This window comes from Panthera leo, chromosome E2 (assembly GCF_018350215.1).
Source record: "Panthera leo isolate Ple1 chromosome E2, P.leo_Ple1_pat1.1, whole genome shotgun sequence".
In the NCBI taxonomy this organism is placed as follows: domain Eukaryota; kingdom Metazoa; phylum Chordata; class Mammalia; order Carnivora; family Felidae; genus Panthera; species Panthera leo.
The window spans coordinates 9,690,189-9,718,101 of NC_056693.1; the positions used below are offsets into that span (position 1 = coordinate 9,690,189).

General features: G+C 62.5%; 2 protein-coding genes and 2 long non-coding RNA genes across 6 annotated transcripts in view; 2 read left to right on the forward strand and 2 right to left on the reverse strand.

The window, feature by feature from the left end:
• Nucleotides 1-277: 277 nt before the first annotated feature.
• On the reverse strand, nt 278-17,159 carry EHD2 (EH domain containing 2). Its single transcript, XM_042919589.1, has 6 exons — nt 17,053-17,159; nt 14,576-15,040; nt 13,743-13,840; nt 9,171-9,583; nt 4,642-4,806; nt 278-1,895 (listed from the first exon to the last, which is right to left on the reverse strand). Exons 2-6 carry the CDS (start codon nt 14,977-14,979, stop codon nt 1,344-1,346), a joined length of 1,632 nt encoding a protein of 543 aa, XP_042775523.1. The 5' UTR covers nt 14,980-15,040; nt 17,053-17,159; the 3' UTR covers nt 278-1,343.
• On the forward strand, nt 7,188-9,241 carry LOC122208472. Its single transcript, XR_006197244.1, has 3 exons — nt 7,188-7,253; nt 8,507-8,742; nt 9,150-9,241. It is a non-coding gene; the product is annotated as an uncharacterized LOC122208472 (long non-coding RNA).
• A 4,092-nt stretch (nt 17,160-21,251) lies between the features above and the next one.
• BICRA (BRD4 interacting chromatin remodeling complex associated protein) overlaps nt 21,252-27,913 on the reverse strand; it is a 79,059-nt gene continuing 72,397 nt past the window's right edge. The window contains 13 exon segments of the mRNA XM_042920943.1: nt 21,252-22,623; nt 22,626-22,748; nt 22,751-22,864; nt 23,472-23,574; nt 23,792-23,886; nt 24,012-24,051; nt 24,053-24,142; nt 24,144-24,162; nt 25,239-25,284; nt 26,000-26,125; nt 26,436-26,616; nt 26,771-27,008; nt 27,010-27,404. Coding sequence (XP_042776877.1) covers nt 21,740-22,623; nt 22,626-22,748; nt 22,751-22,864; nt 23,472-23,574; nt 23,792-23,886; nt 24,012-24,051; nt 24,053-24,142; nt 24,144-24,162; nt 25,239-25,284; nt 26,000-26,125; nt 26,436-26,616; nt 26,771-27,008; nt 27,010-27,404 — 2,454 coding nt within the window. The 3' untranslated portion in view covers nt 21,252-21,739.
• On the forward strand, nt 21,704-25,556 carry LOC122209187. 3 transcript variants are annotated; one of them, XR_006197485.1, is made up of 4 exons: nt 21,704-21,790; nt 23,285-23,357; nt 23,852-23,967; nt 24,737-25,556. It is a non-coding gene; the product is annotated as an uncharacterized LOC122209187 (long non-coding RNA). The 3 variants fall into 3 exon arrangements; XR_006197484.1 differs by having other exon boundaries at nt 23,855-23,967; XR_006197483.1 differs by having other exon boundaries at nt 23,855-23,967; nt 24,759-25,556.

Here is a 27,913-nt window from a genome sequence, read left to right on the forward strand (position 1 = left end):
CCCAAGACAGCCTGACTCCCACGTGGAAAGAAGCCTTGACTTTATTCGCTCTGTGGGGACGCCGTTTGCTGTTCGGTTCCCGGGCCCCTCCCAGGCATGGGGCGGGGGACGGGCAATGGGGGGGGGGGGGGAATCCCAGCGAGCACCCTGGAGGGGGGCATCGTCCCCACCTAGGTCACCCTAACCCATCTTTCCCGTGGGGTCCCCCCACCAGGGCCAAGCACTAGTCTGAGGTGAAGACACGGAAAGGTGGAGGTGGGGGGGGGGGGGGGGAGGCGGGACGGGAGCGGCCCTTTTAAGGAAGAGGAGGGAGGGTTGTAGCACCAAGAGCCCCTCCCCCTCCCCCACGCACCCCCTTTGAAACGGGGACTAAAATAAAGCCCCGGGGCCTTTATATCTGGTAGGGGCTCTACTTAAATACGGGCTGATGGCAGAGAGGGCAGCCCCCCCTCACCCCCCGTCACCCTAAAATTCAGGCCACCAGCCGCGGGGAGCTTGGGGGAGGGGGTGGGCGGCTGAGTTTTCAAACCAGGGCAGGTGGGCCGAGGACAAAAAGACCTCGAAGGGGGCACGGTACGGGTGAAGCCAGGATCCAAGGGGCTCTTCGGTGGCCTAAGAATTCTTATTAAAGCAAGGGGTGTGGCTAGAACCGGGGGGTAGGGGCTGAAGAGGGGTCCATCTGAGGAAGGAGGTTGGGTCTCCCGCTCCGCGCTCCCCGTGGTCCCAAGGCCTGAGAACATCATAGAGTGGGGGGCGGGGGGCTGTCCTTGTCTGGATGTCAAGAAGTGGGGCCAGGGGGGGACTTTCCCTTGGTTATTTGGAACAAATGGCCATGGAACTATGGAGAGAGGCGAGGATTCCTGCCCAGAATCGGGGATCAGACTGGTTAGGGCCTCGTGTGTGTCTGTGTCGCAGTGCAGGTGCTCTGTCCTGAGAACGTCAGCCCCCCGCCGAGGGCAGATCATGTGTTCTGCTCTCTGCTGTAACCCCCAGGGCCTGGAGGAAGCTCTGTGCCTTCAAACATAGTAGGTGCTCAATAAATACTTGAATGGCCCACGATCGAATCGATGCCTCTGTGTGTCTGTGTGCGTGTGTTAAGGTCGGTGTGATGTGCCTAAGTATAGGCGAGGGTAGCGGTGCAAAGGCCGGGCAGGGAAGCCTTGCCCCTCCCCTGGTCCCCACGGTCCGGCGGTGGCGGGTGGAGAGACCCCCATCCTTACGGCTGGGAGGGCGGGCAGGCAGCGCGTGTGGCAGGCTGGGGCGGGGGGCGTGCGTGCAGCCAGCTGGAGCTGGGGAGCCACAGCAGGGCGAGTGGGAGGGAGGGCCTGCAGGCAGTGGCACGCTCACTCTGCAGAGCCCTTGTGACGTCGCTTGGAGGGCGGCACCAGGCGACGGGGCAGGTTGGCGGGCAGCCCGTGGCCCTCCAGCTTGGCCTCGATGAGGTGGCTGGCCAGGGCGAACTCCTCGTCATCCAGCATGCCGTCCCGGTCGACGTCGCTCAGCTTCCAGATGCGCCCCAGCACCGAGTTGGGGAGCTTGGTGCCCACCATCCAGGTCTTGGCCTTGGTGCCGCTCAGCTTGCCATCGGCCGGCACCAGGTTGTAGAAGATCTCGTCGTACTTGGACTTGTCCTTGGTCACCACCCACTCGGCCTCGTCGTCCGAGCCCTCCTCGCCGTCCTCCAGGGCCTCATCGGGCCCCCGCTCCACGAACGGGCCCATGTGGGTGCCCTCGAAAGCGCCGCCCTGCACGCCCACCTCGGTGTTCTCCAGCTCCTCCTGCCGCAGCAGGGGCATGAGCTTAGCGATGTCGTGGGTCAGCATCTCGTCAAGCGCCTCCAGCAGCTTCGGCTTCAACGAGTGGAATTTGGTGAAGTCGTGAGCCATCAGCAGCTCCTGTCGGGGGAAGGGGAGAGATGGGGGGGGGGGGGGCGATACTGGGAAGTCAGGGGACATCATCCTCCCGGGTCCCCAGCCCCACCTGTCACCAGGACGCTTGGGCAGCTCAAGTGGATGCTGCATAAGAATTCAGATACCTGTGCCACGGGTTCCACTAGGGCACCCACCCCTCGGAAGACACTTGGGCAGCGGGGGCCCGGAGGCCCTCCCCCCCTCCCCGTGTCAGGTGTACCCCCAGAATCACTGGACGGTAGGGGGGGCTGGGGGCCCCTCCGATGACTCAGCACACCCCTGGGTCTGCCCACCGTCCGTGGCACCCCTACCTCCAGCCACCCAGCACCCCCACTGTTCTGCAAGCTAAGAAAATTCAGTTTTCACTGCTCGCTTGGCTCTGTTAACCCGCTTCTCAGAAACTCGCTGCCAAGTTCGGAGGTTAGGTCCGAGGTGGCCAGATCGCTGGGAGGTCCTGGGACCCCCTCCTCCCCCAAGAAGTCAGCGTGTGCTACAGCAGCCGTGGGGGTGGATTTGCGGTCCTGCTCCTTCCCACGTGGTAGCTCGAAGTCACCTGCACCAGGAGAGTCGCAGCAAAGACCGATCCATTTCATGGCACCACCATCATTTCCGGAGCCAAGGTGGAGAGGCCCGCTGATCTGGACATAGAGGGGTAGGGGCCCGGGCCCCAGGGCCAGGAGGCCCAGGTTCCAACCCGGCTCTGCCCCTTAGGAGCTGTGTGTCCTCGGGCGAGTGCCTCCACCCCTCTGGGCCTCGGTTTCCAGATTTGTAAAAAACGGAACCCTAACATTAGCACTCCCCTCATTTGGGGAATCGATTCATCTGGATAAGGTGTTCAAGACACGCTAACATAACTAACAGCTGCTGTGCATCTAGCCCAGCGGTTCTGGTTCTCAGCCAGGGGTGATGTTGCCCTTGCCCCGCGGACAGTTGGCAAGATCCAGAGATGTTTTTGATCGTTACAGCTGGGGGCGGCGGGGAGGGGGGGGGGTTGCTACTGACGTGCAGTAAGCAGGGGCCCGGAGGATGCACGGGACACCCCCGACCACGAACGCTCTGGCCCCCAATATCAGCAGCGCTGAGGTCAGTCGAGACCTCGATGTAGCCCAAACTCCCCACCACACGCTGTACCCAGGGGGCTACAAGCACCGGCCGGTTCAGCAGCCCCAGCAATAGGTAAGTGCTGTCACCGTGCCCATTTTCCAGTGGAAGAAACCGAGGCTCAGAAAAGGGGACTTGCCCAGACTCTCGGAGGTTGCAAGCGGCCAGAACGAAATGCCCTGCACCGCGATCCCTCAGGGGCTTGGGTGAGCAAACATCTCCGACCCAAAGGACCCGGGCTTGGAGTATCAGCCTCTTGCGGTCTCCAGACAGAGGCTCCGGCCGGGCCAGGGGAAGGGGGCGGGGTGAGCTAGTCCCCACCTCCAGGCCTGAGCCCGGACCTCTGTCCCCAGGTTCATCAGCAGTTCATCATCCACCCCAGGGCACGGCACCCGGACCCAGGGATCTCCCCAACGCTGGTTAATCCTAGGCCTGGACATGCCCGGGGAGCCCCAGTATTCATTTGCCCCTTCTTCCTCAGTACTGGCGTCCCTTGGGCAGCAGGCCCCCTAGAGGAAAGACTACATTTCCCAGCTTGCAGCCAGCTGTGGTCACATGACTAAGTTCTGGCCAATTGGATACCAGCACGCGTTGCATCCACAACCCTAGAATCGCCTTTTCCAAAAGACGGTGGTTACCTCTGCTTATTTAAATTTAAACTAGTTAAGGGGCCCGGGGTGGGGGGCGGGGTGCATGGGTGGCTCAGCGTAGAGCCTGCTTAGGATTCGCTCTCCCTCTCTCTCTCTCTAAATAAAAAACAAAGAAATAAATTTAGGGGCGCCTGGGTGGCTCAGTCGGTGAAGCGCCCGACTTCGACTCAGGTCATGACCTCGCGGTGCGTGAGTTCGAGCCCCGCGTTGGGCTCTGTGCCGACAGCCCGGCACTTGCTTTACATTCTGTGTCTCCCTCCCTCTTTACGCTCTCGCTCTCGCTCTCTCTCTCAAAATAAACATTAAAGAATATTAAATTAGTTAAAATTAAAGAAAACCTAAACTTTCAGTTTCAATGGGGCCAGCAGCGACCATATTGGACGGCACAACGTAGAACATTTCCAACATGGTAGAAGGTGCTATTGGATGGCACTGTTCTAGAAAAAAATCCTTAAAGAGAGTGTAGGGGTGCCTGGCTGGCTCCCTCGATACAGCATGTGACTCTTGATCGCTCTTGGGGTTGAGGTCAAGCCCCACACTGGGTGCAGAGGCTACTTAAAAATAAAATCTTAAAAAGAAAAGAGAGAGAGAGAGACTGTATCATTATCTTTCCCTCCCTTCTCCCTCACCTCTTCTTGCTGACTGGAATGCAGATGAAATGGCTGGAGTTTCGACAGCCATTCTGTACCAGGTGGGGTTCTTGGAACCGGAAGCCAGACATGGAGGACAACTAAGAAGGGGACAGGGTCCCCGGCTCTGTAAAGCACCAAACCAGCCCTGGGCCACCTTCTAGGACTTTACGGAGAGAAGCCAACTTCCACCCTAACTACACCGGTTATTTGGGGATTTCTCTTCTCTCGTCCTAACGCACAAAACCACGCTCTTACGGAACCACGCCCTCCATCCCTCCGGTTTTCGAGGCCCCCACCCCGGAAGCCAAAAGCTGCCCCCTTCTGCCCCCCTCCTGGGCGACCTCCCACCTGCATTTTCTGGCAGTCGGGAAAGTCGCCGGGCGATATGTGATGCTCCAGCTGAATCTTCGCAAAGATGACGGGCAACTTGAGGATTAACTGCTTCTTCTTGTTCTCCTTGCCAAACACGGAGGGCATCTCCTTCTTCAAGTAGCTGATGATGTACGCATGTACCTGCGGGAAACGAGTGCCTGCCTGAGCCCCGCCGGGCCCCCGACCTACAGCTTCTTTCTTTATTTTTTTTAACATTATTTATTTATTTTGAGAGAGGGAGAGCTGGGAGGGGCAGAGAGAGAGAGAGAGAGAGAGAGAGGGAGAGAGAGAATCCCAAGCAGGCTCCACGCTGCCAGCGCAGAGCCCGATGCGGGGCTCGAACTCACGCACCGTGAGATCACGACCTGAACCGAAATCGCGAGTCGGACGCTCAAGTGACGGGGCCACCCAGGCGTCCCCAGAGCTTCCGGTTCACGAGCTCTTGCCTCCTGCGTCCGTCCCCTCTGCTTTCACTACGTCTCTCCACCTCGGGTGCCACCGCCCCCATGGCACCTGTCGGCATCTCTCCCCCGCGGAGACACAGCAGGCACCCCCCTGGCCTTCCGGCTTCTCCTGCCCCTACAGTCCCTTCTCCACGCAGCCCCTGTGCCTACAAACTCTTTGGGGCCCTCAGTCATTTTTAAGAGTGTCATGAGCTCCTGTGACGGAAAGCTTTGAGAACCACTGCTCTCCATGATTTTGGCCGCTGGTGTTTCATCCGACATCCTCTCCCCGCCCCTGACCAACTCACTGTGTCAGTTTCCTCACCGGCCTTCCTTGTACCAGCATGCCAATCTTTCCCTGACCACAGGGCCTTTGCACATGCCGCGCTCTGCCTGCAACTCTGCCCCGATCTCCCCAAGCTGGGTCCCTCAACTTCCTTTCGATGCCACCCTCCTCCCAGAGGCCATCTGATGAGTAGCAGGTGCCCCAACTACCACCATCCAATTCTTTTCTAACTTCACTCCCCCCTCCCCCCCCCCCCGCAATGTTTATTGCACCTTATCGTTATTTTGCTTATCTGGTGGTTTGCTTACTCTGTCTCCTACCATCAGAATGTGAGTTCCAGGAGGGCTGGGACCTTATCCATTCCCTCTGTCCCCAGCACGGGCACAACAACGTGCACAGAAAGCACTCAAGAAATACTTGTGGAGGAAAGCAATGAACTTGGGAACCTTCTGATCTCCAATCTCGTAAGTTATCAAAAAACAAACAAGGAGGGCAGATGAATGAACATTCCCAGTTTTTAACAGGAAGCTCAGTAATTAACTGCAAATGCTTAAATAAAAATAGAAGACATCTGGAAAAAAGACACAAGTGACTCCTCACGGGGGGCTGCCTCCAGGGAAGATGCCCTGGGAGCTGATGGGTGGGATCAGGGACGGGAGGGGACACGTTTAACTGAGCTTAAATGCTCTGCCATGAGATGGTCTCAACCGTTCAACGCAAAACACTGGTTTTCAAGCTCTCTTCATGAATCATAGGTTTAGAATGCTAACAATTTTGGCGGCCCCTGGCTGGCTCTGAATCCTCATGACCTCCACCACTCTGCCTCCTCCAGCCACCCCGGGCTCCTTGTTCAAGCCCGTTCCTGCCCCAGGGCCTTTGTACTTACTGGTGCCTCTGCCCGGTAGGGCCTCCCCCACACCTCCACTCTTTCCCTCCTTCATTCGGGTCTCTGCTCAGCAGCACCTCCTCAGGGAGGCCCTCCCTGACCTCCCTAAAACCAGTCCCTCACCAATCTCCTTTCCTCTGCTTCATTTTCCTCCGCGGTCCTTATCGCATAAGCTACTATCGGCTCATTTGTTTAAGATCCACTTCCCCACCGAGACGTGATTCTTACAAGAAAACAAAACAAGCATCATCTGGTTGATCCAGATGTAACCCCATCTGGTGCTGTAACCCCGGGGGGCCTGGAAAAGTGCGGAAGCACGTTGTAGGTGCTCGGTGGCTGGCTGTCGAACGAACGTCACTGAGTCGCCGCAGAGAAGCTTGGGAAGAAGGCTCAGGGCCCCTTGGGCTCTTTAGAATCAGACCCTCCCAAGATCTCGGCCTCCGGTATCAGAACAGGGAAACCGCCCCTTCGAGCAGCGATCGCTTCCACCAAAGGGCAGAGCCAGGTGACTCTATACGATACAGACGGGGAAACCGAGGCACCGAGGGGTAGTTGCCCGGAGTCCAGAAAGGCCCCGTGCTGTTCGGGGGGAAGCGCGTGGAGAGGTAAACGGTGTGGGCTGTCGTCTGATGGCCGGACTCAGTCTGGCGGCATCGGACACGGGGAAGGAGTGGGGGACGCGGCGTAGAGGCGGGGCTGGCGAGGCTTGGTCACTGGGGGACCCTGCGTGAGCGGCACTGGGGAGCCACAGATGGCTCCGCGGGAGGAAAGCGGAGGAGAGGGCCGTGGGTCCGAGGGGGCCAATCAGGGCGGGGGTGTGGTCAAGCGGGTGGGCGGGGCCTGCGAGGGCGGGCCAATGGGGCGAGGGGGCGGGGCCGAGGGCGGCTCCTCGGGGACCCAGAAGAGGCAAGGCGGGAGGGCGCTGATGGCTTTTCCAGAGAGGAAGCGGGGGAAGGTTCCAGGAAGAGATAAGGTGGGAGGGCGGGCTGGGCCGGGGCGCGGGTCCCGGGCTCCGGGGTTTGTCCGGGTTTCCGGAGCCGCCCCCCCCCCCCCCCCCCCGCCTGGCGGGGGCACCAGGTGTCCGGCCCGACCCCGCCCCTCTGTCCCACGGTCCTGGGCCCCGGCTCCCCGCCGCTGTCCCGTCCGCTTCCCCGAGGGGCCCCGGGGACAGGGGTCCGTGGGGCAGGAGGGCGAAGCAGGGCGGGGACCGAGAGAGAGGCGGAGGAGGACGGAGAGGGAGAGCTAGAAAGAGGGCGGGGGGAGAGACGGACAGAGAGAGGAGGCAGGGACAGGGACCCAGAGACAGTCCAGGGCCCGGATGGGGGAGGAGGGAAAGGTGGGTCCCGGAGGCTTGGAGGCACCCGCTGGGCCACGCCCTCCCAAGGAGGATTCCTGGGGTGGGGGTGGGGGTGGGGGCCCTGACTCACCCCCTCTCTGCTGCTCCTGAAACCACCACCTCGGGCTCTCCACCTCTCACAACCTCCCAGGCCTCCCTGCCTGCCCAGCTTCCTGCCCCACCTCCTCCCTGGCAGCCTCCCCTAAGAATGTTCCATTTGGCCTCCCAGATCGCTCTCAAACCAGTGCTCTCCTCCCCCTCCCCAAGGCCCTGTTCTGATCCAGCCTCCTCCCCGTTCCTCGGTCCCCAGCCTCCTTCCTGGTCTCTGGCCCCAGTCTCACGGCCCTTGAATCCACCCGCTAGAAGGCAGCCCGAGTAGGACTCCGTCCCTCCTGTGCTCCGAACCCTTCCATGGCTCCCCAGCACCCCCCCCCCCCACACTCGCCAGGACGCCGCGCAGCTTCTAGGCCACAGCCCTGGGTGGGCTGACTCCCACCCACCTCCCCAGCCTCGGATTCAGTTCCTTGCGCTGTCTACACCGGGTGCAACACTGCCATCTTCCCTCTCTCTTGAACTGGCCATGTGCTGATCTCCGGTCCAGGCACTCGCTGGTCCCACTATCTAGAATTCCCCTCCTCACCCTCCGGTTTGCAGCTCAGACGCCCTCTCCTCCAAGAAGCCCCCTGCCCCTGCCCCCCCCTTCCCCCCAGCTCCCCAGGACGGCTGCGTCATCACTGTCTGCGGCTGGGGCTGTCTCCTCCCCTGAACTGCTTCGGATCCTCAGTACCGCCCAACACAGGGCCAGGCACAGGGGGGTGTGGTTGAAGAAGAGTGTCTGTTCAAATGCCCTCTGTTCAGTAAGTATTGACTGAGCACCAACTCTGTTCCAGGCGCCGGGGACACGGCGGTGAACAAATTCAGACACCTCTGATTCTGTGGGGCTTAAATGCAGGCGGAGGCAGCCAGTGAACCCGGAAACTCCGAAGCACGCAGAACGCAAGGCAGTCATGACCGCCGTGAAGAAAACTACAGCGAGGCTTCAAGCAAGACGGGCGCGGGAGAGTTCTACAAACGGAGGGCGGGCAAGGCAGCTTTCCTGAGCAGGTTAAGCACAGTCTGGTTGGAGGTGAGGAGCGCGCCAAGCGGACAGCCAGGTAGGAGAGGGGCGAGGAGTGGGGGGGGGGGGGGGGGGGGGCTTTCCAGGAAGCGAGAACGGTAGGTTCTCGGTAGGTGCAAAGGCCCTGAGGTCAGAGCCAGGAGGACCGCGTGAAGTGAAGTGCCACGAATGACGGGGAAGGGAGCGCAAGAGGAGGGCGGAGAGGAAAAGCAGCGTGGAGGTGGGTGGAGAGGCTGTGGACCACTGGGGGGGGGGGGGTCACGCCACCTCGTGCCACAATGACCCAGCCTGGAGGAATCTGTTAGACCAGAGAACTAACCAATCGGAGAGCCGAGAAGCCAAGCGGCCCGGACGGGGAGGCGGGACCAGGGCCGTCCCCGCCTCCGGCCACCGCTTCCCGCCCCCCCACCCCCCAGTCCCCCCGCAGCGCGGCTCACCCGCACCAGCCGGGCCCTCTTCACCAGGTCGTTGAGCTTGCGCAGGGCGGCGTGGCGCGGCAGGCCCTGGATGTCCCGGAACAGATCCTGCTCCTCCAACTCGAAGAGGCGCCGGTTGTCGGGCACCAGGAGGGGCTGGGACCAGAAGGAGCCGATGTAGACGCGCAGCACCTCGGGCGTGCCCACCACCTTGCCCAGCGCCCACATGAGCGCCCCGTAGACGCGCATCAGCTGCTGTGTCTCCACCATGTCCGCCTTGTTGAGCACCACGCGGATCTTGTCCTCGTGGCCCCGGAGGGCGCCGATGGCCTCCGAGAACTCGTCCGAGATCTCCAGCTTGTGCGCGTCGAAGAGCAGGATGATGAGGTCCACGCGCTCCGCGAACCAGCGCAGCACCGCCGGGAAGTCGTAGCCTGGGGGTACGGAGCACAATGGGCGCGAAGGGCAGAGGTCAGCCCCCCTCCCGCCGCCTCCCCTGCCCTCCAGCCTTTCTGAAGCATCCGCGCCTTTGGATTGATAGCGGACTGTACGGACGTTCGGGTTGTTGACTTTCAAAAACCCTTCTCTGAGAAACCGCCCAGGCCCCCAAGAGCATCCCGCTCCTCTGCCCCCCCCCCCAGCCCCCGGAATTTCTCCACCACTCTGGCCCCAGCCCCCGGCCCTCGGGCCATCTGGCTACAGAGGACTGATCACCTACCCCCTTTTCATTCATTCCTCAGGCCGATCCAGACGTACAGGTTGTCAAAATACTGAAGTGTTTCTTAACAGACTCTCCGTGCGTCTATGACCCCCCTGCCTCCGCGAGTCTCCCAAGTGCCACCATCACCCCAGCCCCGTCCTAGGACTTCTGGATCTCCCCACAATCCAGCCCCCAAAGAGTTCACGTTGGCTCTGGCTATGCTTTTGCCAGAACAGATGGTAAATATTTTGAGTTTATTTAACAGTATTTACATCTCTGTAGTGTAAACAGTATTTACAGCTCTTCTGTGTGCCAGGCTCTATCCTGGGCACCAGGGATGCCACAGAGAACACAGACACAAGTCCTTGCCTTTCGTGCAGTATCTGGCTCGACAACTGGTTCCTGTATTCCTTCCTTCCTTCCTCCGCTCCCTTCTTTCCTTCCTTCCTTCCTTCCTTCCTCATTCACTCGTTCGTTCCCACTGTTCATTCTGCTGCTCGCTTGTTCACTCAAACAGCGATGCTCAGGAGAGCAGAGAGGAGTGTTGGCGACCCCCTGACGTGGCAGCCAGGAAGACCTGGGTTTGAATCCCGACCCTGCCCCCCACCCCACCCCCAGCTGTGTGACCTTAAGCGAGTAGGAAACCTCTCTGAACTTGCGTTCCCTCTTCTGTGAAATGGAAGTCGTGAGGGAACATCACCTGTCGGGCTGTGGTGAGGACAAGGGAATAGAAACGAGCCAATATACATAAAGAGCCGAAGGGACGCCTGGGTGGCTCAGTCCGTTGCGCATCTGATTCTTTTTTTTTTTTTAATTTTTTTTTAACGTTTATTTATTTTTGAGACAGGGAGAGACAGAGCATGAACAGGGGAGGGGCAGAGAGAGAGGGAGACACAGAATCTGAAACGGGCTCCAGGCTCCGAGCTGTCAGCACAGAGCCCGACGAGGGGCTCGAACCCACGAACCGTGAGATCATGACTTGATCAGTCGGCCACTCAACCGACTGAGCCACCCAGGCGCCCCTAGCATCTGATTCTTGATCTGGGCTCAGGTCATGAGCCCAGGGTCATGGGGTCAAGCTCCAGTGTGGGCTCCCGTGCTGATCTCTCTCTCTCTCTCCCTTTCCCTCTGCCCCTCCCTCACTCTCTCTCTCTCTCAAAAAAAAGGGGGGGGGGCACCTGGGTGGCTCAGTCGGTTAAGCGTCCGACTTCAGCTCAGGTCGTGATCTGTGGGTTCGAGCCCCATGTCGGGCCCTGGGCTGACAGCTCAGAGCCTGGAGCCTCCTTCAGTGTCTCCCTCTTTTTCTACCCCTCCCCTGCTTGTGCTCTGTCTCTCTCTCTCTCTCTCCCCAAAATAAATAAACGTTACAATTTTTTTTTTCAATTAAAAATAAGAGCCTAAAACAGTGCCTGTTTCAAAGAAGTAGCTTCAGGCATGTAAACTACACCTCGATTAAACGGGTAAAAAAAAAAAAAAAAAAAAAAAAACCAACAGCCTGGGAACATGGCAAGTGCTCGAAGAGTCTTAGTTGCGACGCACACAGGACGCCGTGGGTGTGTCATTTAGGAACCACCCCAGGGCAGTGCCAGTCCTGTTCTCATCGGGTTCATGGTCCACCGAGGACAGGCCCAGAGTGGTCAGGATGGGCTGGGGGAACCCAGCGGCGAGCACCTGACCCAGCCTGGGGGGGGGGGGGGTGGTCAGAGAGGGCTTCTCGAAGGAGGGGACCCAACGGTGACCTGGGGGACGAGGAAGGAGTTAACTGGAGGAGAAGGGAGCCGCCGCTGACTCCCCTGACGTCACTTCATCCTCCCCCTGATTCGACTCCTTGAGTCTTCAAAACAACCTCGGGAGACAGGCACTCCTATGATCCCCATGTTCCGGAGGAGGAAACTGAGGCACGGAGGCGTGACGGGATTTACTCAGGACATGCAGGGAGGGGGCACAGAGCAGGAGCCCGCACGGGTCCCTGTGCTCCCTCGAGGGGCTGGTGTTGGGCGCTCCAAGGAGGAAGCAGGTCCCCTGTGGCCCCTGGGGACTGGACCGGGTCGGGGCGGGGGGGGGGCGACACTGTTTGGGGGGGAGGAAGGGCCGGGTAACCAGAGGGATGGCGTCTGGGGCTCCCTCCGTCCCCAGTGGCTACACACACACACACACACACACACACACACAGGCTAGGATTTGGAAAGTGTGTCTCATGCGGGGCGGGAGGGAGGGAGGGAGACTGAGTCAGCGTGGGAACAAGAGACGTGGCAGAGAGCACCCGGGGTGTCCGGCCGGCTATGGCCCTCAACGCAGGTACACCGTGCTCAGCACGCCCACGGCGCCTACTGCGTGCACACACCGAAGTTCCTGGCAGGGTCTGACCCTTAATTTTAACCCCCTGTGCAGCCTAGGGAGGCTGATACTCTTATCATTCCCATTTTACAGATGGGGAGACTGAGGCAGGGAGCGGTTAAGTGGCTTGCCCCGAGGGCGTGGGCTAAAACCAGCAAAGCCCCAGGGCGCCTGGGTGGCTCAGTCAAAGGAGCGGCAGACTCTTGGTTTCAGCTCGGGTCATGATCTCAAGGTTCGGGGGTTCGAGCCCCGCCATCAGGCTCTGCGCTCACAGTACCCAGGCCGCTTGGGATTCTGTCTCCCTCCCGCTGTCTCTGCCCCTCCCCCGCTTGTGCTCGCTCTCTCTCTCTCTCTCTCTCAAAATAAGTAAATAAACTTAAAAACAATTACAAATATCAGAGCCCGGATTCGAACCCCCCACCAGAGTCTCCACGATGCTACGGTCACACACATGTGTGTCCCCGGATATTATATACACGTTTCCCGCCAATGCGCCCCACGAAGTCACATCCAGCTACAATCAGAGGCACAGACTCCCAGACCCCCCCCCCCCACACCCATACAGACAGACCTCCTCTTCCTCTACCCACCCTGCCAGGGAAGGACACCCCTACTCTCTCCTCCCCACAGCCTTCAGCCCCCACCCGGCACCCCTCCCTCTCTCCCAGGCCCAGCCCCAGGAGGCAGCGCCCCAGGAACCCTCAGCCCAGCCTCTTGCCTCCCCCCTCAGGCTGGCTGCCAGCCCGCCCTCTGATCGGTTCTGCAGCTGCCCCCTGCCTCTTTCCCAAGGGGACGCGCGCCCGCTGGGCAGCGGCCAGGGACGCCGTAACCCTCCTCGCCCTCGCCCTGCCCCGCAGCCCAGCCTCCCGTCCCCTCTGCCCCACAAGGCGGCCTCCTTTGCCCCAGTCCCGGGCCCCTGAGGCCAGGCGGGCGCGGGACAGAAACTGGGGGGGGGGGGGGGGCTGGCGAGGGGGCGCAGAGGCTGAGCTGGCTGGGCTGGGGTGGGGGGCCGGCTCCCCCGGGGCCCCCGCTGGAATTCACCCCCCCGCTGCTCCCCCTGCACAGCTGTTTATAAATTCCAGGCCGGGCCTTGGCCGGTGCCCAGATTCCCCCTCCCAACCCCTGCTCAGCCCCATCTTCGGCCCAGACGTTGAAGCCAGGAGCGTGCCTAGGGGCGGGGGGGGGGCGGGGGGGTGGGGGGGGCACGCCCAGGGCCTCCCTGCCCTGCCTCTGCCTCCTCTCTGGGCCTCCTGTCTCTCGGTAAGGCTGCCGGGCGCTCAGATCTTTGTCTCTGACTTGGCGTATCTCCCTCTGTCTCTCTCGATCTCTCCCTCTCCACCCTCCCGACCAGCCCAGACACGGGCTGCACCCTGCTCCCCCCCGTGGTCACGCACACGCCTCCCCGGTGCCCTCAACGTGTGGAGACACGGAGGAATCACAGCCTCCCATGGGCTCCCTTCTGCTGCCCGGCGGCTGGGGCCAGCTGACACGGGCCCATGTCCCAGCAGAGGCCGGGCCGCCTCCTCCCTCAGGCTCAGCCGTCCGGCCCCACTCACCGCGGCTCACTCTCTGTTTGGTGCCTGACAGGATGCCCGGGGTGTCGATGATACTAATGCTCTCCAGGACCTGATTGGGCAGCTGGGCACACATGAACCTGAGGCAGAGGGGGAGGCAGGGGTCAACGCGGGGAGAGGCAGGAGGAGAGGCCACAGAAGAAGGCAGACGAGGGCTCCACAGAGGGTGAATGAGGCAGAGAGCAGGAAGAATCTCGAAAGAGAAAAGGAAGATCAGGACAGAGAATAAATAACACTTAAGAAAAACAAAAAGAAAAATCAGGGGAGCCTGGGTGGCTCAGTCGGTTGAGCGTCCGACTTCGGCTCAGGTCGTGAGCTCACGGTCTGTGGGTTCGAGCCCCGCGTCGGGCTCTGTGCTGCCGGCTCAGAGCCTGGAGCCCGCTCCGGATTCTGTGTCTCCCCCTCTCTCTGACCCTCCCCTGTTCACACGCCCACTCTCTCCCTCCCTCTCGAGAGTAAACAGTAAAAAATTAAAAAAAAAAAACAAAAAAATCAGAGCTGATGTTCACTGAGCACTTACTTTGTGCCAGGTACTCGTGTGTGAGCGGGGACCGTGGTTATCCCCATGTCCCAGATGAGGCTAAGAGAGGTACAGAGAGGTTAAGTCATTTGCCCAGAGCCGCCCAGCTAGAAAGGAGTCGGACCCAGGCAAGCTGGCTCCATGGGCCCTAGAGGGGGCGGAAGAGCAGAGGCAGGAAGGGGGGAGGGTCTGGAAGAGAGAAGGGAATTGGGGCTGAAAAGAAAGCAACGCATGCAGGGCAGGGACGGAGGCGCCAGGGACAGGAAGTTGCCCCCCTGCGTCTCAAAGTGCCTACCTATTGAGGAAGGTGTTCCCAAAAGGGTTGAGCTTGCGGAATGGCTTGTCCGGGTCAACCACGAGGGCGTTGCCCGGCACGGTGCCCTCCGTGTCCCCGTGCATGACGGCCACAAAGCAGTCGGTGGTCGGCTCGGGCCCCACGCGGGAGCCCGGCACCTCCTGCTCCAGCAGGTACTGGATGAAGCTGGTCTTGCCCGTGCTGTACTGGCCGGCCACCAGCACCATGGGCTTGCCGTCGAAATCGGCGTCCTCCAGGGCCGGCGAGTGGAAGGCCCCGAATCGATAGTGTTCCTCAAGGGGCAGCAGTTTGGTGCGGTACAGCTCCTTGAGCGACGAGGTCACCGTGCGGATGGCCTCGGGCTGCTGGCCCCGCGCCCCGCTCCGCTTCAGCCAGCTGAACATGGTGGCCGAGCACTGCCCACTGGGCTTGCCGAGGGAGACGTGCAGGGCCGGGGGGAGTTGCCTGCGGGAAGAGGAAAGGGTGTTGATGGGGGGCTGCCTGGTGGAGGGGGAGGAGGGGGAAGGGGGCCGGAAGGTGGAGTGGGTGGAGGAGGGTGGGAAATGGGGAGAGGGGGAGCAGCAGGGAGCACTGATGGTGCAGGGCAGGACGTGATGGTTCATGGGGGAGGCAGGAGGAAGAGAAAGAGGTTACCAGTGGAAGCAGGATTGGATGGGGACCGAGGGATGGACAAAGGGAAGGCTGTGGAAGCTGCCTGGAAGAAATGTATGCCTTCATCCGCTGTTCATTCTTTCCTTCCTCCCTTCCCTCCCTTCTACCAATTCACACATTTTCACTGAAACCATGGGTCCGGAGCTATGGATCCAGAAACAGGACTGAGACCGGCCCGTACCCACTCAGAGTCCCCATTGAGGGGAGGACGTGGCACCGAGCAGTCAGTGATGCCTGGGAAATGCCGGGCAGTGGCAGCAGAGGGGGGGACGCAGTGAACTGACCACAGGATCGGCAAACTCTGGCTGAGCTGACTGCTGAGCTGCTCGCTTCCATGCAAAACAAGGATGCGGTGCAAAACAGGCGGAGAGGATGGTGTGTGCCAAGGCTGGGAGCTGTGAGACACGTGGAGGGGGTTGCTGGACACAGGAGGGGTGACAACTGAGGCTGAGGAGTTGCCAGGGTGCACTCAGGTACAGAGACCTCAGGGGATCACAAGAATAATAACATTTACGATCGCTGCATTGCAGACACTGCTCTAACTCGTTTCACCTTCGTAACAACATTGTGAGATAGGGCTGTTGTTATCCCCACATTTCTGACTCACCAAGCGGGCTCGCTCACGAAGACAGCAATAACTTGCCCCAAATCACTTGCTTAGAAAGTGCGCGGTCTGGGACTCCAGGCAGCCTGACCTCAGAGCCTGCCCTCGTAAGTCTAAGGACTCAGGAGGACAGAATCACCGACCCAGCAGCAACAAGCACCCCCAGCACCCAGACTGTGTTCTCTATATTCCCTTACTATCTTTTCATTCTCTGTAGGATCTGTAGTGCTGCCCCCTCTTTCATGCCGGATATCAGTCATTTGTGTCTTTTTTTTTTTTTTTCTTTTTTTTCCTGGATCGGTCTCAGTAGATGCTTATAATTTTACCGATCTTTTCACAGGACCAGCTTTGGGTCAGATTGGAGTCTCCAGATACCATTTGCCATTAAAAAGCAAAACGAAGCAAAACAAGACAAAACCAAACCACGAAAAACAGGGCTCCTTGGAGAAATGGCTGTTGCCAGGGCTGGGGCAAGGGAAGAATCAGTGAAGCTGCCTCAGGTAGTGGGAAGGTGCTCAAAGATGGGGCACAGGGTGCCAAAGGTGTGGCACGGGGACACAGGGGCCAGCCTGAAGGAGCCCCCCACTGGCCAAAGATGGGACGATTTGAGCATCAAAATGAACTGTCCATCAAAAATGTTAAAACCCATAAAATCACAAGGATACGCAAAGGAAAAGAGATAAATAAATAAATAGGAAAAGAGAAAGGGAGAGAGTGCCAGAGAGGTAAAAGGAGAGGCAGGAGCTGGGAACTGGGATGTTGGCAGAGGGAGGGGGCCCTGGGCGGTGTCCCAGGCAGGGAGGCGTCTGACGGACAATTTGGGGGTGGCTGGACAGGCCATGGGTTGGAGAAGCAGGAGGGAGGAGTGGGTGAGGGCACTAGAGGGAGATCCTAAGGAGGGGATCTCTTCTGGCTGAGAGGGTGGGGAGGCGAGTTGGGAGTGGGGGACACTGAGCACGACCGGGAAGGGTAAGGAGGGCAGGGGGCACTGTTACAGACTGGAAGGAAGGAGCTGGAGGGAGTCGGGGAGCCCAGGAGGTTTCTTGGAGGGGTGGCACTGGGCACATCGGGGCCACCGTTACACACTCCGGGGAGGACCGAGGGTCTTAGGGCAGCAGGGGAATCATCCGGGGCCAGGTCAGGCTCCTAGGCTCCGTGGGCGGGAGCTGGGAAGCGACAGCTGCGGTCGGGGGCCACTCACCGATGGGGCGCGCAGGCGGCTGCACCGGGCTGGACGGGGGGGGTCCCGCGGGGATCCGAGGCGCCCGGGGAGCGGCCTGTGCTCGAGGTCCCGTCCGGAGCCGTCTGAGCCGGGTGGGGCCCGGAGCGGGGAGGAGAGAAGGGAGGGGCGGGGGGGGGGGCGGGACCAGGCGCCCCCCCCTCCCCAAACCGGGAGCCCGGCCTCTGGCGCCCCCTGGTGGGGGAATGGCCGGGAGGCTTCTCGGGACGGGTGTCAGAGCGGGACTTCTGACCCTGGGCTCAAAATCCGTTCCGCCTCCGACGCCCGGGCCACTCACGCCCGGGTCTGTCCCTCCTCTTCATGTGGGAATACTGGTATCAATACGACCCAACAACAACGACAGCAGCGGGCCACGTGGGGGGCTCGGTCGGGTGAGCCTCCCCCTCGGCTCAGGTCGTGATCGCACGGTGTGTGAGCTCGAGCCCCGCATGGGGCTGGCTGCTGTCCGTGCAGAGCCCGCTTCGGATCCTCTGCCCCCCCCACCCCCCTCCTTACCTCTGCCCCTGACAGCTCAGAGCCTGCTTGGGATTCTGTGTCTCCCTCTCTCTCTGCCCCTCCCCTGCGCACGCTCTGTCTCTCTCTGTCTCTCAAAAATACACGGCAAAAAAAAAAAAAAAAAAGAAAGAAAAAGAAAAGAAAAAACCCAGAAACTGTTAAAGTGGTAAATTTCACATTATGCATGTTTGACCACAATTACATTAAAAACAACAACAGTTGGAGAAGGAGGCCAGCAAGGCTGGGAGTTAGTGATGAGCTTTGGGGCATCTTGGACCCCGAGGGAGGTGTTCTGGGCCTCTGTCTTTTTCCAGATGCTTCGGCTGTGGAAAAGGAGACGCCACAGGCACCCACCGAGCCGCTTCTGCTCCTTCTGGGATCTGGGAGCAAGTGAAGTGTGGTCCCCAGGGGGCTAACTTTGCAGGAGCTGAGACCAGTTTTGATCTCCCCCGGCGGGTGGGGGGCTCTGGTTCCTGCACTGCCCTCTTGGGAAGGCCTTGCTGCCCGCCCCCCAGCTCCCCAGGAAGCTGGCTGTGCCCGAGGCCAAGATCGTGGGCTTGCAGCCAGAACGCCTGGCGTGCGGCCCAGCCTACCATCTCCTGCACCCCTCGGGGCCTCAGTTTCTTCGCCCGTGAGCTGGGGCGATCAATCCCCACACTGGGGCTTCTGGGAGCCCAAATAAAATATCCCGGGGAAAGGATCGAAACAGTGCCCTTGAAGTGTTCCAAAAACGTTAATCATCCCCGGTCGGGCCGCATGCAGCCAACCTTCCAGAACTTCCGCGGAAATCGCCCCCAAACTTTTTTGGCGCAGCCCGGAGCGTGCAGGGTTCCAAGGATGTTAAGAACCGTGTTCTTCGGTGCTTTATTTCGCACGTGGGGAAGTAGACAGCTAGCAGTGGGGGGGAGCGGGGGTCGTCTCTCTTTCCTGAGACCCCCACATATCCGCTTCCCCGGCCACAAACAGCCCCAAGGGCCTGAGGAGAAACTGGGCACATCACCCTGGTCCAGACGCGCCCTGGGCACCTGGGCCTGCGGGCTGGGCTCCGTTTCCGCGGTCGCCCCATCTGTTCCCTCCACGGCCGCCAGAGGGAGCCCAGAAATCCCAAGTCCGCTCACAGCCCTCTGCTTAGGACCTCGGCCTTGGCTCCCCCTGGCTCGGCAAAATCATGGCCATGAAGCACAGGGTTCTACACCATAGGCCCCGCTGGGTTCCCTCGGATCTCACGTCTCGGTCCCTCCCTCCCTCTCCCACCCTCCAAGATTCCAGCCACGTGGGCCGGCCTCCTTGCAAGTCTGTTAACCCTCCAGGCGGGTTCCGGCCTCAGAGCCTTTCTTTCTGCCTTGGGTGCTTTCCCCCCAAGATCTCACTGGGGCTCCCTCCACCATTTCATGTATGCCTCTGTTCAAATATCCCCTCCTCAAAGGAGTTTTCCTCTCCCACCGATCCTGAGGGTCTTAACGTGCCGTTCCACAGGTTGCCCACTGCACAAAGCACTCACCCAATGGGCGAGCGGGGGCTGGAGTCCAGCTCACCGTCTGCTCTTCAAAACTCAGTGCCCAGGGGGCACCTCCTGGGTGGCTCAGTCGGTTAAGCCTCCACCTCTTGATTTGGGGCCGAGGCCATGGACTCAGTTTGTGAGTCCCAGCCGTTGTGGGGGCTCTGCGCGGACAGCACGGACCCGGCTTGGCATTCTCTCTCCCTCTTTTCCTGCCCCTCCCCTCCTACTTCTCTCTCAAAATCAATTAATTAATTAAAACAAACACAAACACAAAACAAAACAGAACCTCAGTGCCCAGAAGAAAAGGGCGCCGTTTTCTCATTCACACAAAGGCGTCTTAGGACCGGACTAGCCTTGTCCATTCCTCTTCCCCGTCTTAGGAATTGTGTCCCCCCCGGAAGCTGTGCCGATGTCCCCGCCCCCAGCACCTGTGAATGTGACCTTATTGGGAGACAGGATCTTTGCAGATGTAAGCAAGTGAAGATGAGGCCACACTGGGGAAGGGTTGGCCATTTTCCAATATGGTTACGGTCTCCTTTTAGGAGACACCGGGGCTGGTTAGCCCCAAGGCTAGAACCATCAGCCGGAAGGTCAAGTTAGGACCCCCACGCCATGGTGCTGCCGGCGCCTTGGCGTGGGACGTCCAGCCTCCAGAACGGGAAAGAACAAATGTCTGCTCATTGAAGCCACCCAATTTGTGGTACTTGGTGTTATGGTGGCCCCAGGACCCTAGCACGCGCCGCTCGACTATTCTTCCTCTGACGCTGCTCGCATTTACAGGCGATCCTCATTGTTTCCGGATGCCCTGTCTGTGACGTCATCCGCTTGTTAAAATTTACTGGTACCCCCCACCCCCAAACTCGCAGACAGACGCGGACCGGCAAAACACGGGAGTCGTCCAGCACGCGTAGTTTCCGGCGAAGGTTGAGCAAAGCCAACGCCCCGCCCTCTGGTGTCAGCTCTCGTCCCGACAGGGGTCCTTTTCAAGTTGTTTGGTGCCATGTTTTCACGTTTTTTGGGTTTTCGTCGGCGACGTCGCGGTGGAAGGTGCCCTGGTGCAGGGCTGTCCGGCGTTCCTAAGCGCCAGAAGGCCGGGATGTGCCTTACGCAGACCGGCCGGGTGTCAGGCAAGCGTTGTTCAGGCCTGAGTCACAGCGCTGTTGGCCAGGAGCCCGATGCGGACGGATCAACGACATATATGAACAACACGTCTTTACAGAAATACACGTATCCAGCAGCTTAGGAAAATGTTGCGACTGATCGTTGGTAGGAAGCTAACCTCCTGTTTCCTCCAGGAGGGGCACTTCAGTATTCGCGGATTCGGCCTTCGCGGAGACCACAGAACTTTATGGGGGGAACGGGAAGAATCACCCGTGTTTGGTTTAACTGCTTTCCGTCGGCCTTCTCCGCTTCTCCCCCAGGGTAGGGGCTTCTGTCTGCCCTGCTCGGCCGCCCGCACCCCTGTGCCTAGAACAGGCACCCGACAGGCGTTCAACAAATATACGTGGAATCGAGCCCTCACGATGCCCTTCCCCCGCTCAGGTCCGGACCCACCCCCTAGACTTCAAACCACTCCCCCCGCCCTCCCTACCACCCCCCCCCCCCCCAACAAAGACCCAAAAGCAATGGGGCCGAGACAGAGTCGGTACAGTTTTAAAAAAAGGATCAGTTTTTTAATTTACAAGAGTTCTAAATGTACAGAATTCTCCTTTAAAAAAATCGTTATACACAATAAATACAGTACAAAAAAATTTATCTTACAGTACTAGTTTTTGTCTCCGAGATTTCAAAATCTGGCGCGGGTGGCTGGCGGCAGGAAGAACATTGGGAAGACTGGCTGGGGTGGGGGTGAGGGGTGGAGGGGTGGGAGGGAGACCCCGGTTTCCTGTTTGGGAGGTGCTCGGATTTTAAGTCGAGGGACGGGAGGGTTCGAAATCTCTCTCTCTCTCTCTTGCTCACTCGAGCACACACACGGGGGGGGGGGGCACAGGACACGGAGCTGGACGCACACACGTGGATGTGACACGGTGCCCGCGGGCACAGCCCTCCGAGAGGGGGGCCCCCCCGGGACGCTGGCTGACGCCCGCCCTGCCCTGTGGTTCTTCTCACAGCCTGTGGGGGGCGCTAGAGAGAGAGGGGGGGCGCTGGGCGAGGCTGGCAGGGACCCCCCTCCCCCAGCCCCCCCAGCTTTGAGCGCCCTTGGCGCGTGGGTCTGTGAAGCCACGCGGACGAGCCCAGTCCGGGGACACGCGTGGGGAGCAACCAGGGTACCTGCAACCCCGGCAAACGCACACGTGCCCCCCACCCCCACCCCCCGACGGTGGGGCAGAGCGTGGCAGGAAGCGGGAAGAAATAGGAAATGACGAAACACCGGGATCGCCCCCACCTTTGGCAGGGGGGCATTTTACACCACAGCCCCCTCCCCGAAGTCCCCCGATCCCACACCCAACAAGCCCGGCTGGCGCGGGAAGTGGGGGAGGGGGCCTTTGTGACTCAAATAACTTAGGCAAGAAAAACTGTCGGGGGATCCCCGGCGGCTCGTGTCCCCCCCAGGAGGCTGAGGTCAGGCGCCCGGCCGGGCCCCCCCCCCCCACCCCGGCGTCCGCGCGGACCTGGGGAGGCGGGACAGGGGAAGGGAAGACCAGCCCGGTGTTATCTGTTCAACGTCCTGGCGCCGAGGCCGCCGTTGTGACTGGAGGGCGGGTAGGCCTCGGGCCTGTGCAGCGGCGACGGGGAGGCGGGCGCGACGGCCGTCGGGGCGGCGTGGGGGTACGGGGGTGCAGGTGTCCGACCCGGGGCCTGCTGGAGGTTCAGGATGCTGTCGATGGCGCTCTGGAGGTGCTCCGTGAGCGTGTCGTCCTGCGGACTGTCGCTGGAGAAGCTGGCCTGGTCCACGTCGGGCGACTCGGACTTGCGCCGCTTGGCGGGAGGCGCCTCCCAGGCGGGATCCCGGCTGCCGCTGCCCTGCCCGCCGCCGGCCGCGGGCTCCGGCGGGGCCCCCTTCAGCATGCGCTGGTACAGCTCGTCCTCCACCGCGGCCAGCTCGCGGATGAGCCCGCTGGTGGCCTCGTCCACTTTGGCGGCCGGCGGCGGCGGCGGTGGTGGCGCCGGGCTGCCGCCCCGGGCTCTGCCGGCCCCGGCCCCCTCCCCCGCCCCGCTGCCCGGGGCCTCCACGTTCTCGCGGTACGTCTTCCGCAGGGGCAGCCGCGGGCAGTGCGGGGCCAGGGCCGCCGCCGGCTTGCGGTCGGTGGCCGGCGGCGGCGGGTGGTCCACCGTGCCGTTCATCTGGCCGGTGGCCGGGGGCGGCGGCGGCGGCGGGGGCGGCGGCGGCGGCCGGGGCGGGGGCTCGGCTGCCTTGAGGGCGGCGGGGGGCGGCGGCTGGTGCACAGGGTCCAGGGCCGTGTTGTGGACCACCTTGCTGAGCCCGGCTTCCTGCTTGATCTTGAGCTTGAGGCCGATGCGGCTGCGGGCCTCGTAGGTCTTGATGGGAGGGCGGTTGCGGGAGGGCATCGGGCCGTCCTCGTCGGCGTCCAGGAGGAGGCGGCGGAAGAGGAGGAGGAGGAGGAGGACAGGGAGGAGGACGCCCGAGCCCAGGTCACGGAAGGCGAGCCACCCGCCCCTCCGTGCCGAATCACCAGCTTGGTGGGCAGGTGCAGAGGGGCTGGGCGGGGGCCCCGGACGCCGAGGACGGCGGTGGGCCGTGGCCGGGGAGCCGATGTCCCTCGGAAGAGGCGGTGATGGGGAGGCCAAGGGAGCGCGAGGAAGACACGTACTCGTCTGCAAAACCAGGGGGCCGAGAAAACGCGCGGGGGTTAGGAGAGGCGCGAGGCGCCCCGCGAAGGGCGCGGCCAGGGGGAGCCCCGGTGCGGCCAGCAGCCCGCGGCCACCAGCCGCCGGGCCGCGGGCTGAGGCCCGGGCTCATCAGGCCCTCAGGACGGACACACGGGTGGCTACGACGCCCCTGCCATTCCCAAATCCCCCTGCTGTGCAAGCAGGAGTCGGCCGCTGTGAATGGCCCTTACATTGTGTCACCCAGACGCCTTGCTGACTTCACCCTAGTCCTGGCTCTGCTCCCCCGCTTTTCTATCTCCTGGTGGCTGCGGGGGGGGGGGGGGAGTGGGGTCCCCTCTCTGCCAGGATGGAGTGCAACAGACACACAGTGATGAAGGAAACGAACCCCCTTCTCTCTGGTCTCAGAGCCCGCAGGTCAGGCTAGATAGACCCAGGCACTGCGCGGAGGCGAGGCTCGGGCGCCTCCTAGTGGTAGGAGGTAAGGCCACGCACCTCTCTTCCTCCCCAACCCCCCTCTAACTCCAGGGCAGGGGCACCAGTTGGGGGGCACCTCGCCCTCCCCTCCCTCCCCTCCCCTCCCCTCCCCACCCACCGGGCTTCTCCTTGGCCAGTTGTTTGTCCAAGGCAAGAGTGGTCTTCTCCTCCTGAATGAACATTCGGTCGATCATGACCATCTCCGCTGAGGGGCTCACCCTCTGAGGGGGGAGAAGAGAGAATAGCAGCCAGGAGGGGGAGGGTCCGGGGGGGGGGGGGGCAAACCCAGAAGGCTGGGAGCAGATTCCAAGCTGTCCTTCTTGGGATCTGACCACCAGCCTCCCTCCCTCCCTCCACCCTGCCCAGAAGGGGGGGGGGGGGGGGGGAAGGGGAAAAGGGCAGGGTCTCTCCCGGGGAGGAAGGGGGACAGCGCCCTACCCGGGACTCCTCCAGGAGCAGAAGGCGGTATTTATTGAGCATGGCCTGGGTGCGTTTCAGCAGCTGCGTGGAGACCGTCTGAAACTCCTCATCCACTAAGGAAGAAGAGACGAGGTCCAGAGGCACAGACGCTGGGGGGCGGGGCTCGCGCTGATCCTCCCCACGCTAGAGACCAGGTAGGGAGAGTCCCGGGGGGGGGGGGGGGGCGGGGGGGGCTCACCTTTGTGGTAGTCGTTGGGGGAGGGGAGGGCACCCTGGTAAAACGTGGTAGGGCAGGAGGCGATGCAGGGCATCCTCGAAGGAGGGGAAGGCTGTCTTGTAGTCAGGGTGCAGGACGGAGCCCTGATGTTTTGTGCAAATGTTCCAGGAAACTGGGGGGTGGGGTGGGGTGGGGAGAGACGGCACGCACGCACAGGCACACGCGCGCGAGCACACACACACACACACACACACACACACACACACAGAGCTGGTGGTGAGGCCGGGAGAAACCAGGTCCCGGCCCCGAGCCCCCGGGGGCCCCCAGTGCCCACAACCGGGGAAATGTCCTAATGTGTGCTGAGCAGCCTCGTTCTGTCTCACGGACTCTGGCAACAGCCCAAGGGAGGAGGCGCGCTCACTGTCCCCACTCTACAGATGAAGGACTCGAGGCCCAGAGGAGTGACCTGCCTCCACCCAGGGGACTCAGGGCGAGGGAGAGGCAGGGCTGGGAGCCGGAGGCCAGGGCTTCGAGCGCCTCCTCCCATGCTCTGCTGTTCTACCGTCTCCTGCCGCCAGGGGTCAGCACGTCCCCAGTCTGCCTCGGTCCCAACCGCAACCCTGGGAAGGGGCGGTTGGGAGGTGGGCGGGTAGGATCCAGTTCTCTCCAGGGCTGTTTTCTACCACAGCCCGTAGCGGTGACTTCTATCGCTTTATGGTGTGACTGTCTCTCCTGTGTTTTCACAGGATCCTTGTCCTGTGTTTTCAGAATCCAGCACAGGACTGGGCCCTGAGTCCTGACAAACACTTGCCGTGGGAGGGCAGACGACAGAGAGCATGCAGGCGAGCGCCCGAGGTCTACCCATCGCCCGCCCAGACCCCCCGCCCACCCAAATGTCCATCTATCCACCCCCACACCCATCCAGGCCCCCCATCGCCCACCCCAACGCCCGTCCACCCAAATGCCATCCGAACAGCCCGCGGACCCACAACGATCTACGCACCAACCTGGACTCCCATCCACCTCTTCCCTGGAACCCCCGCCCGTCTTACCAGCGTCCAGGAACCCACACCTGTTGCCCTGTGACCGCTACGACTCCCACCCCATTTTCTAGAGAGGAAACCGAGGGTCTGCGGGGGGAATCCTATTGGCCCAAATCACACAGCTAACCCCTTCTGAAGGGTGGTCCCCACGGCCTGCTCCCCAGCCTCGGGGAAGGCTGAGGCGGGGCGCGGGGCGGCAACTCACCAGGCTTCTTTGCTGGGCTGAAGGGTGGGGGGGTTTCCTCGACTTGCTCTCGTACTGCAGAAGGAGACCGGCGGGTGAGAGGTATCGGCACAGAGAGGCCTGCCCTCGGCGCCCGACCCCCCTTCTACCTGGCCCTCGGCAAAGGTGAGGGGGCCCATGCCCCCCGCCCGCCCCCCGCGGTGGGGTCCCGGCCCGGGGACCCGCCGCCTGTCACGCTGAACCTGCCTGGCTCTCTCCCACCCCTTCTCCAACGTGGGTATCGGCCTCCCCCCGACCCTGCTGACCGTCTGGAGTCGCCCCCACTTCCCTCTCGGCCACCGGCAGCAATCTGGCCTCCGAGGCCCTCCCAGACACTGGCATCCTGGTCCCTCCACCAGCTGTGTTCTTGCCTTCCCTCCTCCCTCCCCCCTCCGCCCTGCACTTCCTGCAGCCGGTCTCTGCCTCAGTCTCCCCCACACTGCTCTGCCCCCCTCCAGTCTGGGCCCCCCATGGCACGACTCCCTGACCCTTCCCTCCTCCTCCAGCCTCAACCTCTCCCGGCTGCCGCCCCCAGGGACCCACTCGGGCCATCACTCCTGTCATCACGCTCTGTCTCGGGGTCTGTGGCTCTCCATCCGTCTCATGCTCTCACAGGCGCCACCGGGCTGACCTGGTGTTGGACCCACCGCCCAGACTGGGCACCTGTCGCTTGGCCTCCTCTGTCCCGCGGGACCCTTTCCGGTTCCCCGGTGACGCTGCTTTGGCCCTAGAGCGCCCCCCACTCTGGTGGCCCCTTACCTGCAGCCCAGAAGACTTCCCCGGCCCAGCCACGGAGGCCTTGGCCACGCTCAGGGTCGGGAGGTTGCTGGCAAAAGCTTTGCTCTCGGCAGGAAGCAGAGGAGGGAGGCCTGGGGGTGGGGGTGGGGGCAGACCGGGCTCAGGGGTCACTGGCACAAAGGCCCCTCCACGTTGTGACCCCCAAGCCCGTGCCCACTTTCCTCTGGTTCTTTGGCCTCGGTAGCCTGGCCTAGCCCTGAACTGAGCGCCCCCTCGGATCGGGGGAGACAGCCCTTCCTCCTGCACCTTCCCTGTCCCGTGAGGTCCGGGTGACCCCTTGGTTCACGCACCCACAGCTCTGCCCCGGCCCGCACCCCCTCCCCCCTGCCCACCCACCTTCAGCCCCCCCGTTTCTCCTACGTGGGGCTACCTCTCCCCTACCTGCGGTGGCCATGGGTGCCGGGGCAGGGGGATGGCTGGGGGCGGTGGGGGTCCCGGATGGGGCCTGCCCACTGACCAGCACCGAGGCGGTGGGGCTGGCGAGGGGCCCCAGGCTGGCGGAGGTCTGCGGGGCGGCGGGGGCCCCCCCGGCCTTGTTCTGGAGAATGATTCCGGACGGCACCTGAGGACGGGGGACAGGTGGTTGAGGGGTAGGTGGCACCTAGGGGTGGCGGCGGCCGGGCGCCAGGGCTGGGGAGGGTCTCCCCGTCAAGACTGTGCGGGGAGGCCAGGGCTCGCGGGGTGGGGCGGCGGGGCTGGTCCCTGCCTCCGATTACCTGGTGAAATCTCTCGAGCAGAGCCTTCGGCTGGGGCAGCGCCGGGAAGGGGGCGGTCACCATCTGGAAGGTCCGAGGAGGCGGTGGGGGGGGCGCTGCGGGCTCAGGGACCAGGTGGAGGGTCGGAGGGGGCGTGGGGGACTTGTGGGGCCCCTGGCCGGGCGGGAACTGCAGCTGGAAGTCAGGCGGCGTCGGGGCCTGCAGCCTGGCGGACGCGTCCGTGGAGGCCACGACAGAGGGGGGCCGAGGCGGGCGGGAGGTGGGGGGCCGGGGGCAGCGGCCCCTCCGGGGGCTGGGATGGGGGGCGCAGCGGGGGCTGGGGGGGGCCTGGGGCCGCGGGGGCCGGGGTGCCGGCCGGTGGCGGGACCCCCAGCTGGTTCTGGATGACAAAGATGCCCGGCAGAGTCGGGGGCGCCTGGGGCGGGGGGCAAGGGTGCAGGGTGGGCTCTGAGGGCGGGCGGGACAAGCTCTGAGGCTGGGAGGGCGGGCGGGAGTGGGGGCGGGAGGGCGGGCGGGACGGGGGCCTGGCGGGATGTGGGGAGGGCAGGTGGGGGCTGTCTCCCAGAGGGGCCTGGTGAGGTAGTGACGGGGACGAGGAGGGGCCTGGGCCCTTGAGTGGAGCCGCTGCCGGGATCTGGGCAGGGGGAGGGAGGGAGAGGGGAGGGGGCGGGGGTCAGAACCAACCTTGGCTCCCGCTGCCCCAGTACGCTGGGCACCCCAGCCGCCCCAAATGACCTCCTCCTGAGCCACCCCTTGTCTCGAGAGAAAGGACTCAGCACGGCTTCTCCTTCCTGCCCCTCGTTTCCGAACAGCCCGCTGCACCCGCCTACGGGTCCCCCGACCCCACCCCTCCACCTGCCCCCACCCCACCTCGGTCCCTTTTCCTCTGATCTCACCCCCTCCCTGGAGGTCCCCTTCCCCCCCCCCCCCCACGTGGGTGAGCTCTGCAGGGTTCGAGGGCAGCAGCAGAGAAAGCAGTGGTGATGGCGGGCGGGCGGGCGGCGGGGGCACCACACCAGCTGCCCAGCGGGGAGGCAGGGGGGCCAGGGAGCGCGAGCAGAGCAGCAAAGGGGAAGGAGGCGGCCGGACAGCGACGGCATCCCAGCCGCCAGCCCCGAGGGGCCTGGCCGTCCGGCTGAGCCG

What these genes read in the sequence shown, in the direction of transcription:
- EHD2 (XM_042919589.1), bottom strand. Translation starts at nt 14,979, where the DNA reads ATGTTCAGCTGGCTGAAGCGGAGCGGGGCGCGGGGCCAGCAGCCCGAG. An exon ending in GGGAACACCTTCCTCAATAG is followed by an intron (nt 13,841 to 14,575) that starts GTAGGCACTTTG and finishes CCTCTGCCTCAG; the next exon opens with GTTCATGTGTGCCCAGCTGC. An exon ending in AGAGGGCCCGGCTGGTGCGG is followed by an intron (nt 4,807 to 9,170) that starts GTGAGCCGCGCT and finishes CGTTTCCCGCAG; the next exon opens with GTACATGCGTACATCATCAG.